Below are 11,652 nucleotides of genomic sequence, written 5' to 3'. Positions count from 1 at the left end.
TAAAGAAGTAGAAGTACATACAGAAAGAACGTGCCCACACATGACACACATAATTTATTATATATATAAGCTTAGATTTTGTGTGGTCCAAAACCACACTTGGCCTTATTATTATTGTTTGCTGGATATCACTCATCATTCCCCATGTTAATTTCTGATCACATTTACATAATTAAAACAGTTTTTACAACTAAAGTTTCATCTAACAAAGCAAAAATATATACACACAAATAATAAATCTATATATGTTATTTATGGTATACATATACTGATGATGATATCATGGCTTGGAGCCAAGCCCTGCACTCTCACCAAGTTGTACACTTGCACTGCTACACTACTAAGATATTTTCACAAGTAATAAATTAATTGACTGCTACTGTATCTGTATTTATTAATTAATGTTGTCACTATATTTAATGTACTTATCACTAATATATGCGATGCATCAGTTTTTGTGAATTATAAATAATGATGAGTAATTTTCACAACTTCTCCTTAGACTAACTCCATCCACAAACATCAAATTGTGTTGAAAGTGAAACTATACTAAAGTTGTGTAATTTTACCATTTAAAATAAAATAAATACTATTTTTGAAAATCATGTTTTGTAAAAGTTACCAATTAAACTTTTTATTTTGTTAAATGATAAAATAGACCCTGTATTTTTTAAAATTGTACAAATAGGACCCTAAACTCAATTTTCAACAATTTTATTTTTTGGGTGATTCTACAATGCACCCCCTTAAAATGGATGTATTGATGCACCCTCTACTTGTTTCGGCATCTAGAAAAAAAAATTAGTCTAATTTTTTTATATTCATGTACGTTATAGCTATTTAAGATATCCTACAAAATTTTAAGAAATTCGGAATAATTTACAATATAAAAAACAATGTTCAAACAGTTTATTTTACAAGCGTATAAAATAAAATAGTCACGCGTGCAACACACTACTTGAATACAATTTTTGACGTGTTAAATTTTTTCGAATTTCTTAAAATTTTGCAAGATGACTTAAATAAGTATAATTTACATGAGCATGAAAAAAAATTTGACTAAAAAATTATTTCGGATACTAGAACAGATAGAGATGTATCGGTGTATCCCTTTGAAGAAAGTACATTATAGAATTTCCCTTATTTTTTTTAATATAACTAACTTTTAGACAAATTTTAACACGAATAGATATAGAAAATGTAACCAGTTTTATTATCATATCTCTAGATAGAATTATTATTAAGTTTTATTTTGACTAAAAATCAGTTCAGGATTCTATTTGTACAATTTTGAAAAATACAAGGTTCATTTTGTCATTTAACAAAACAATTGGTCTAATTAGTTAATTTTACAAAACACGGAGTTTAAAATAGTATTTATCCCATTATAATAGGGGTGAAAATCGGTCGGTTATGGTCGGTTTTTAAAATTTTATAACCGACCAGTCGGTTACGGTTTTTATTTTACAAAAACCGTAACCGACCGTTTAGAAATTATAACCGTATAAAACCGACCGTACGGTTTTTGGCGGTTTTCGGTTTGGCGGTTTTAGGCGGTTTTTGGCGGTTTTTGCGGTTTTAGGCGGTTTTGGGCGGTTTTTGGCGGTTTTGGGCGGTTTTTTGGTTAAACCATTTTTTTATTTCAAGAACCGAAACCGACCGCCGTGTCAAAAAAACCGAAACCGAAACCGACCGCCAAATTCGGTGATGACGTGGAACCGAAAATTCGGTTACGGTCTGGTCGGTTTGATGGTCGGTTTCGGTTTTTCGGTTTTTATGAACACCCCTACATTATAATATTGTAGTTTTTTCAAAAATACTTTTTTTCTTTAATTTTTTATTTACAATTTTACTGTCTAAAATTTTTATTTGCAAAAATATAATTTTAAAATTTCAAAATTATAAAAATATGATTTTTTTCCATTCAAAAGTAAGAAAATAATTAAAAAAAACAATGAGATTTCAACCTTACAATAAATATAAGTAAATTATAAAACAACAAAAAAAAAAAAAAAATAAAGAAAACTAAACGCATAATAACTATATAAATCAATCATAAAACAACAAAAAAATATCGAATAATTTATTGAAATCTATATTTATAAATAAAAATTCAAATCGTGAAAACTAAAAAATTTCTCCGTATTAATGTATTTTTGTAAGTATTTTTCAAAATTTTACTTTATTATGTAAAAATTTCTAAAATGTTCTTCTACTCAAGTCATAACACTAAAATTCACATTTTTCTGAAAGAGCACTAAAATTTTCATGAAAATATATTCTCTAATAAATATACAAGTATGTTCCCTATTAATTATTATCTTTAACAAATATTTATATACTTATTTTTTTATTAATAATATCATTATATTATTTTATGATAAGTAATTTACCTATTTAAGATTTTTTGTACATTATTGTGCATCCCTATATAATAACAAATATTCAAAATACTATAATGTATAAGTAAAAAAGTAATAATTTACAGTGAGATAAATTTTGTAACAAATAAATATTATGTTAAATTTGACACAATATTTAGTACGTAATAAATTTGTAGGAAATTTTGGCACATTAATAGAACACATTTTTCGCTAGATAATTTATATTTTAGTTTTATATAACTCATTTAAATCTTTCTATTGGTGATGCTCTAAAATAATCATTTTGTTAAATTTTGCTACATTTTACTAACAAAATAATAAAATGGCTCTTTAGTCACTGGTTTGTCTATATAGGGGTGTTTATTGAATCACATCCAATGAATTTAGATTCAACCGATCCAATCTAATTATTTATTAGATATTAAATTTTGTCATCTGATTCAATCAAATCGAATTGAGAGTCATCCGATCCGATCAAATGGATGTATTAGATTGGATCGGTTTCAACCATTAGATGCATTGTTGGGTTTTTTATTGGATTGGATTGAATCCATCCAATCTATTTTAGCTACCATTTAAGTTGATTTTATTAAAAAAATATATATTTATATAAAACATAATTTACGACTTAATAATCTAATATACATAATAAACATATTAATTTAGTCCAATTTAATTCTCATAATCTCATAATAAAACCACTAAAAAATAAAATTTATTCAATACGTATTGACAATTTTATTAGTGTTTAGGAAGATGAGAATTAATATTTAGATCTAAATTTTTTTTAATCTCATGTGTTAAATGTATATTAAATTAATTATTATATATTTTTAAATAAAATATATTAAATGCATAAAATTATTATTATAATTGGATCGATTTGGTCGGTTATCTATTGGATCGGATGTCCCATCCAACAACCTATCCGATTGGATTGGATTTTCAAAATTTACATTTATGGTTGGATATCCGATTCTATTGAATCGGTTAAAATTAGGTCAGTCGGTTGTAATTGGATTGGATGATTTTCTACATACGCAAAAGTGTGTCATTATTATGTGAAAGCCACATGTATAATTTCAAATTCAAATAAATATATATCTTTTAATTAAAATCATCAATTATTTAAAAATATTCTTCACTAAAAAATTAATTAAATATAAACTAATATTAATATTACTAAAAAAATTAAAATTATAACTAAATTTTAAACCTACAAAAAAACAGAATATAGGATTTAAGGAGGAAAAAAGCTTATTAAATCAAAATAACATTATTGACATAAAATTAAAGCTTAATTTAAGTTGAAATGATTGTAAACCTAAACCTTAATTATTGTGTCCTTGCCACAAACCCATGAATAATCAAATAAGCAATCAAAGTTTAGTTTCTTTTGTCTTCCAAATAATAACAGCTTTGTTCTAAAACTTTGGGCAAATTTTCCATCATGAAGCTTTCCTAGCCTCTGTTAATTAGTTTGAATAAATTAAAGTTTCATTTTGGCTATTAAAAAAGTAATACATTTAATCCGGCGTCTAATTCTTTAGTACACAACCAAATTACTTAAGTGGCTTATCTTTCGAGTGTGCCATGGTTGTTTAGCTTCATAATTTAAAAACTGTTTTCAGCTTTTAAAAACAGAAAATAATTTTTAAAAATTATTATGGGTCGTTTGGCCAAATTTTTTAAAAACTAAGTTTTAAAATCTAAAAAATTGAAAACATCAAAATGTCATTTTAAATTTTCAAAAACAATTCTCTTTGTCTAACATATTATATTTTACATTTTTGCTCACATATACTCGGACCTAGACCCAGACCTCAAAATCGGACCCAGACCTGAACCCTAGACCCAAGACTCGGACCCAGATCCCAAACCCCGACCCAAACTCAGACTTGGATCCCGAACCCTGACCTGGACCTTGGACCCAGACCCGGATCCTGAGTCCTGAACCCCAGACTCAAACCCCAAACTCAGACCCAGACCCAAACCTTGGACTCGGGCTCCGACCTTGACCCAGACCTTGGACCCCAGACCCTGACCTGGACCCCCAAGCCCCGGTCTAAATCCCGGACCCGAACCCACACCTCGACCCCGAACCCCAAACCCCAAACCCGTACCAGGACCTGGACCCGGACCCTGAGTTCGGACCTAGACCTGAACCCCGTACCCCAGACCTCGGACCTCGACCCTAACCCGGATCCCGGACGCCAGACCATAGACCCAGACTCAAACCCCGAACCCAGACCCGGCCAAGGATCTCGGAACTAGCCCCAAAATTGGGATTCAGCTCTGGGTTCGGGGTTTGGGTTCAAGTTCGGGGTTTGGATTCGAGTCTGGGTCTGGGGTCTGATGTTCGGGCTGGGGTCCAGGTTTAGGTTGGGTCTAGGGTAGGATGGGTTCATGTCATGGTATGGTGTAGAATATTTAATTTTTTTAGTATGAAAAAAATCTAAAAATAGTTTTTAAAAACATGTTGAGCCAAACACCATAAACTTTATAAAATGAAAAAAACTGTATTCTATTCACACTTTTGAAAACATGATTCTAAAAATTGAAAACATAGACAAATAGCTTCTTAGTGGCCTGGACTCCCTGTTCGCATTTGAGTGGATTTTGACTTTGGTAAACCGTTGCGTTAATGAAATTATTCAGTCCTTTCAAAATAATTATGTATAACCCATAAGAATATATATGTTATTAATTATTAGTTTAAATTAACATTTATGATTCTATTTGACACAAAATCACTTTTAATTATTTGTTGACGAGTTTTTATATGGAAAATTAGAGCTAGCCCTAAAATACAAGCAAAATATTGAACCACCAAACACAAGATGTGACATATAATTTGTTAATTTGTTATTTTTTAAGTATTTATGGATCATGTTTGATACCTATCCATGAACCAATACATTTCTTCAAAAAAAAAACCTATAATATATATTCATGAATTAACACACTACCGCATCATAAAATATCACATTGTACACAATCTATTAAAATTTTTGTCATAATTAGGTAAAATAGTGAGCATAATTAGAATATTTTAGTCAAATACCAAAATTAATTGACGTATTTTATAAATCAAATAATTAATTTATAACTATATAAAAACTATTCTAACATGTTTCAAATATAAATTAATCATATATTGGCACTAATCCATGAATCATAACACTAGTTCATGAAACATTGCATTGGCACCTATTCATGAACAAATAAATCAATGCCTTACAATCTCTCTCCATCAAGTTAGACCCATATAATTAATTACAAACATATTCTACACCAAGCTTATAAAGACCACGTTTTCTTTTATTCCCTCCCCACTTTGTTTTTCATGCCAACCACAAAAGGAAGTTTCTCCTACATTTTTGGATTTCATGGGTGGGTCGGTCATCTAATTCTCCCCAATTTATTTACCATTTTCAACATATATATTAGTATAAATTCATTAAAAAAAAAGAGTTGAAACTTGAAAGTAAATTTGTTATTACCAAAAAAAAAAAAGTAACTATAAGTGAGATTAGATAGAGGCACATGTATATAATGTTTTTGTCGGTTTTTACTGTATTTCTATATAGGAAGACTCGGAAATAAAAGGATTTTATGCCCATATTTGTTGAGCTGTTAACACCAAGGAAATTTTAGCAAAAACATGTGTTGCTCATGCTGGCACCTCCATCAAATAATAGTATTTATTTAAATATATATATATGTTACTTTATTTTATTTTATAAATTTTGGATTAGTATATATATAGTTAATATATGTATATTATAATTGGCCTTATTATATATTTGTGGGGTATTTGTTAAAGACACATGAAACCACACTTTTCATATTTTTGTACCCTAAAACAGCTTCAATTGATAGTTATTCTTTCTTTTTCTTGAAGTAACAAATAAGATTAAGATGCCTATAATTTTATTTACCTAATTATTATATTTTGAGAGGGAAAGAATATGGAATTTAGGGTTTGAGGAGTTGTAGAGAGACATATTTTGTTACACGCCAATACACGTTTATGGACTGTGTTTAATTATTATTTATAAAATAATGATGATAATGTTGTATTAAAAAAGGAAACATCCTAGTTTGTCTTTTACTTAAGTATAAGAGATAATAAATTAATCTTTATTTTTTTAAGAGAAAAAAATCCTCTTGAAGATTCACTAATCTTAGTACAAATAATAGAAATCATAAGAAACAATTTAATATAGTAAGTCTATAATACAATATATTAAATTTAGATTAGCATATGAATCTTGTGGGAAATTAGATTAGCTTTTTTTTTCATATATATTAAAAAATCGTGGAAATTTAATATATCACATCATGAGAGAAACTGTTAGGTTTTTTTTTTTTTTTTTAAATTTAGAAGAAAAAAATATCTTTTTTTTCTGCTGGTTGAAGTATACTTTTTCAAAACTAAATAAATAGAAAAAAGATAAATATATAATAGAGTAAGTACTTAAGTATAAGTAAATTAGAAAAAAAAATCAAAGGGAAAAATCAAGAATATCGAACACGTTTCAGTTAAGTGAGCCAAAATTTGGAAAGTCGTCAAAGAACAAAGTATCCTACTATCCTTCAAAATCACGTGCTTTTATTGTAGAGCCAAAATAGAATCCCCACTAACTAAAACTTTTAATATAAAAAGATATTTTTTATTATTTAAGTATTTTAACCTAATAAAAAAAGGAAACTTATATTTAAAATTTAATAATTTTAAATCAAATTTAAAATTAAAATTCAAAAAAAAGTTTCCTATATATATACGAGTCCAAGGGTGGTGTTTTAGTTAGCTGTGCGTTGTGAGCCGCATAAATAAAGACTCTCTCTTTCATTTATATCTCAATTTCATTCATTTTCTTTCTCGATCATCATCATCATCAATCATCAATGGAGAAGTGGGTTCGTGGAGAAGAAATTGGCCATGGAAGCTTCGCAACAATCAGTAAAACAAAACCCAGAAAGGGTTCACCTTTAATGGCTATAAAATCATCGAAAGCTTGCGGTTTCCAAACTCTGGAGAACGAAAAGCGAGTACTCGACAAAATCGGAGCTTGTTCACAAATCATTAAGTGTTATGGCGAAAATCATAGCGTTGAGAATGGTGTCAATTATCACAATTTACTGTTGGAGTTCGCCTCTGGTGGCAGCTTATCGGACCAAATCAAGATCAACGGTGGTCGATTGCCGGAACCCGAAATCAGAAGACATGCAAGATCGATTCTCAAAGGGCTTTCTTTTATTCATTCCAAGGGATTTGTTCATTGCGATATAAAGCTTCAGAATATTCTTATGTTCGATAATGGTAATGTTAAGATTGCTGATTTTGGATTAGCCAAAGAAACTTCTTCTTCTTTGGAAACAGAGCAGTTAACTGTAAGAGGTACTCCTCTTAATTTGGCTCCTGAGTCAGTAAACTTCAATGAGTACGAATCTCCTTCGGATATTTGGGCTTTGGGTTGTGCTGTGGTGGAAATGGTGACTGGGAATCCGGTGTGGAATTACAAACAAGAACCAAACATTTGGGCTCTGTTACTTCGAATTGGGGGAGATGAAGTTCCAGAAATTCCAGAAGAATTGTCAGAGGAAGGCAAAGATTTTCTATCAAAGTGTTTGATTAAGGATTCTAAGAAGAGATGGACGGCTGAGATGCTTTTGAATCACACCTTCGTTTCAGATATCAAAGATGATGACGAGTCTGATAACACTGTTGTATCGGAAGAATTCTCACCAAGATGCCCTTTGGATTTTTCTAACTGGGATTCGAGTCCACAGCCTAATTCACCAGAGTTTTCACTTGAATTGTTTAATGTCTTCGAATTCTCTTCTTCTTCCTCTTCTTCAAATTGCCTAATTTCGCCGGAAAATCGTCTCCGGCAACTGGTGTCCGGTGACTCAGCCAATTGGTCATTTTCAGAAAGTTGGGTCACAGTTAGAAACTAAAAAAAAAATCTCTGCTGATATTTTTTTTAATTTTGTAATTTTTGTAAATATTAGTAACACAGAACAGATTTTTTATTAGTTCGTCTGATCTGGATGAATTTTGATTTGATTATTATTAAATACTTTTGTACATTAAAACAAAAGTTTAGAGTGAGTAATTAAAATACATCAAAGAATTTTTATTTTCCGGCGAAATATTTTTGTTTTGATTTTTTTTGTTATAAATTCCAAAATCTCTAAAAATAACTTTCATGATTTGCTAACAGCTCGAAAATGACGCATTGTTGTGTAACTTTTTTGGACTCAAAAGTTGGTGAAGAGCCAATTTAATTAAAAATATTCTCATAAATTGACTCTTGGAATTTTGATTTGTTTTTCAGCTAAATATTTTACCAAAATTAAGCTTTATTGCTCAATTGGACCATTATAAAAAAAATATATATTTCATATTAATATATTATGATTGTTCTTTTTAGTATGTATTTTTAGAAATATCATTTTGATTTGTAATAATTTCTTTTATGTTCAGTTTATACATTGTTGGGTTGCTCATTGTGCAACTAAGCTTATTTTGCGGGGAGAATGAGCATAGGCCATAGAGTGTGGTGTGTAGTGTTGTAAATAGAAGAAATTACATTATATATCCATTTTCCATTTTCGTGTATTTATTTTTATGTTTACCTCTATTTTAATATTTTTTTAAGATATACCTACTTTTAAAGATGATATCCTCATTAAACCTTTAAGTTAATAAAAATTATATCCTAGATTTAAGGAGTGAGGGTATATTAGGCAATCTACTTGAAAAAGTAAGTATATTTAAAAATAAAATATAATATGAGGGTATTTTTGATTAATAGAAACAAAAAAAAAGTATTTTTCAATTTATCCCTTGTAAATACGTGTCCTGTGAGCCATGTTGTCAGGTTCGACCTTAGATTAAAACAGGCTAAGCTCGTGCTTTAGGTCCACCCAAATTCAAGACCAAAAATTTTTATATAGTATACATTTTTGTATTGAAAATATAGTAATTTTTATAAAATTTTATGAAAAGAGACCCAATAATACTCACATGTTACTTTAAATATAGCACACACAAAAAAAAAAAAAATTACGGCCCATTATTACTCAGGGTCGACCCTACATGTTGTGTCGTGCTATAAAAAAATACGAATCATATTGTACCGTGTCATAAAAAAATACGAGCCATATCGTGCAGTGCCATAAAAAAATACGGGATGTGTCGTACCATGCTCGGATTCGTGTCATGCTTTACTCATGCTGACTTGTTTTCTTGTACAAGCTCAAATTCGTACTCCACTTTTCTAAATTTTATTTTTACAATTAATATTAGAGTTAGTCTCACATTGATAATGTATGGAAATAAAATGTTATATATAAGATGAGTGGACTACTCCTCTCATAGTCTGATGGTTTGATAATAAATTTGTATTGGTTTAGATTTGGAATAGGTGGATATGTGGTTAATGGTTTGTTGTGGTAATGTAGTGAAGTAGTGATGTTGATGAGTAGTTGTTGATTTAGTATAAGAAATGAGTTTGGCTTAGAAGAGAGGGTTGTTTGAGAAAGTAGTAAAGTTTTATTGATAGTTTGGAACTTTGGTTTTTTGGTGTTGGTTGTTTTGTTACACTAGCTCCTCAACCCAAGCTTGGTATTTATAGGGAGCTAAGGATGATACTACAACTTTCTAGATTTTTCTTATTTTAAATTACAATTTATCTTTCTAAGATATTCTAGAATTTTCTAAGTTTCTTAGCTTACAAATATAGTTTCTAGGTAATTCTAGTTTTCTCTAGTTTTCTTAGTTTTGTGTAGTTAATACTAGAATTTTCTAGAGAAGAAAAGTGTAGAAATGTGTAGCACTTTTCATCATAGTCAATTGGTTTTGAGATAGAACCTCATGCATCTTATAATTCTAACATAGTATCATAGCCAAACAAAAAAATTGTCTCCCCTTTAACCATAATTTTAGACCTTTTGGTCAATGTGTGCTAGTCTCCCCTTTAACCTTAATTTGGGACATTTCGGCCAATATGTGCCATTTTCTAATATTGGGATCTTTGACCTCTTTCAAAAATTCACAAATTTTTTGGCGTGTACACTCATAAATTTTTCGAGTTTGCCTTGTGAGATTCCTTCAAATGTCACGTTCAGTCCTGTGGTCTCTTAAAAGTCGTTCGTTATACCTACACTTTCCAAGCCCAAATGTGAGGAGAGTGTATTAGAGTTAGTCCCACATTGCTAATATGTAAAAATAAATATCATATGTAAGATGAATGGACTACTCCTCTCATTATCAGTTAATTTTGAGATGGAATGTCATGGATCTTATCAAATTCTCACAATTAATGAGATAATTACAAAAATTATATATATATTTAGCTTCTACTATTTTTATATAATTTTTCACATAAAATTATATAAAAAATTAATTAAAACTATTAAAATTTAAATATTTACTAATAAATATTTAAATTATTATTATTACTACTATCAAATATAAGGTTTTTCACATGTCGTGCTTACAAAATAGAATATTCGTGCTTATGTGTCATGTCTTTTGAGCTTGTTGTGCCCATATTTTTTGGCCTGTTGTGCCAATCTGTAGCATCGTGTCGTATCGTGCCTATGCCCATATTTTTTCATATCTGATCGTGCTCGTGCCTCACTAACTCGTGCAAGTTTCATCCCTTGTCATACAACTCGACCTGTATTTACAAGACTAGTGGTGTATCTATTGGCTACCCTGATTGTATTACTCCTTGTTTTGATGAAAATAATTAATATTTAAAGTCTATTTTATTTATATATGTATATATGACTATTTTAATTAGAGGTGGACAACATCTAATCCAGTTCAATTATAAAAAAAAAATGTATCTAATTACAATTGGATTAGATTAGATGATAAAAATTACATTCTAATTAGATTGGATCTGTTATTGGATATCATTCTTAAAATCTAATTAAAGATAATTAGATCCAATTCAATTACATTATATATATTAAAGAAATTATTTTATATTTATATATGTATAATAAAAAATACATATTTAATTATATATTTACTAAATTTTTGTGTGTGTTGAATTTGTAACTGTTCGGTGTACAACTAAAGTTCTACATTGGCTAAAAATAGGAAGGATCTTGAGTATATAAGGATGGACACAATCTTCATTACCATGAGACCTTTTGAAAATGTGTTTTGAAAATAATTCCACGAGGGCTTAGACCCAAAGCAAATAATATCATATCAATAGGGAGATAGATGGTGTCTGACGAT

The 11,652-nt window shown here is 29.3% G+C and overlaps 1 protein-coding gene across 1 annotated transcript; it reads left to right on the top strand.

Moving 5' to 3' along the window:
- The first annotated feature begins 7,176 nt into the window (after positions 1-7,176).
- On the top strand, positions 7,177-8,543 carry LOC115715253 (mitogen-activated protein kinase kinase kinase 20-like). The gene has a single exon (XM_030644094.2). The coding sequence runs from the start codon at positions 7,296-7,298 to the stop codon at positions 8,346-8,348; it is 1,053 nt and encodes a 350-aa protein (XP_030499954.1). The 5' UTR covers positions 7,177-7,295; the 3' UTR covers positions 8,349-8,543.
- The last annotated feature ends 3,109 nt before the right edge of the window (positions 8,544-11,652 follow it).

This window comes from Cannabis sativa, chromosome 4, assembly GCF_029168945.1.
Source record: "Cannabis sativa cultivar Pink pepper isolate KNU-18-1 chromosome 4, ASM2916894v1, whole genome shotgun sequence".
NCBI classification, from domain to species: domain Eukaryota; kingdom Viridiplantae; phylum Streptophyta; class Magnoliopsida; order Rosales; family Cannabaceae; genus Cannabis; species Cannabis sativa.
Note: the sequence above shows the minus strand (reverse complement) of the source record. Positions and strands in the feature narration are given on the sequence as shown.

Excerpts from the sequence above, each read along its gene's own strand:
- LOC115715253 (XM_030644094.2), top strand. The coding sequence starts at position 7,296 with ATGGAGAAGTGGGTTCGTGGAGAAGAAATTGGCCATGGAAGCTTCGCA.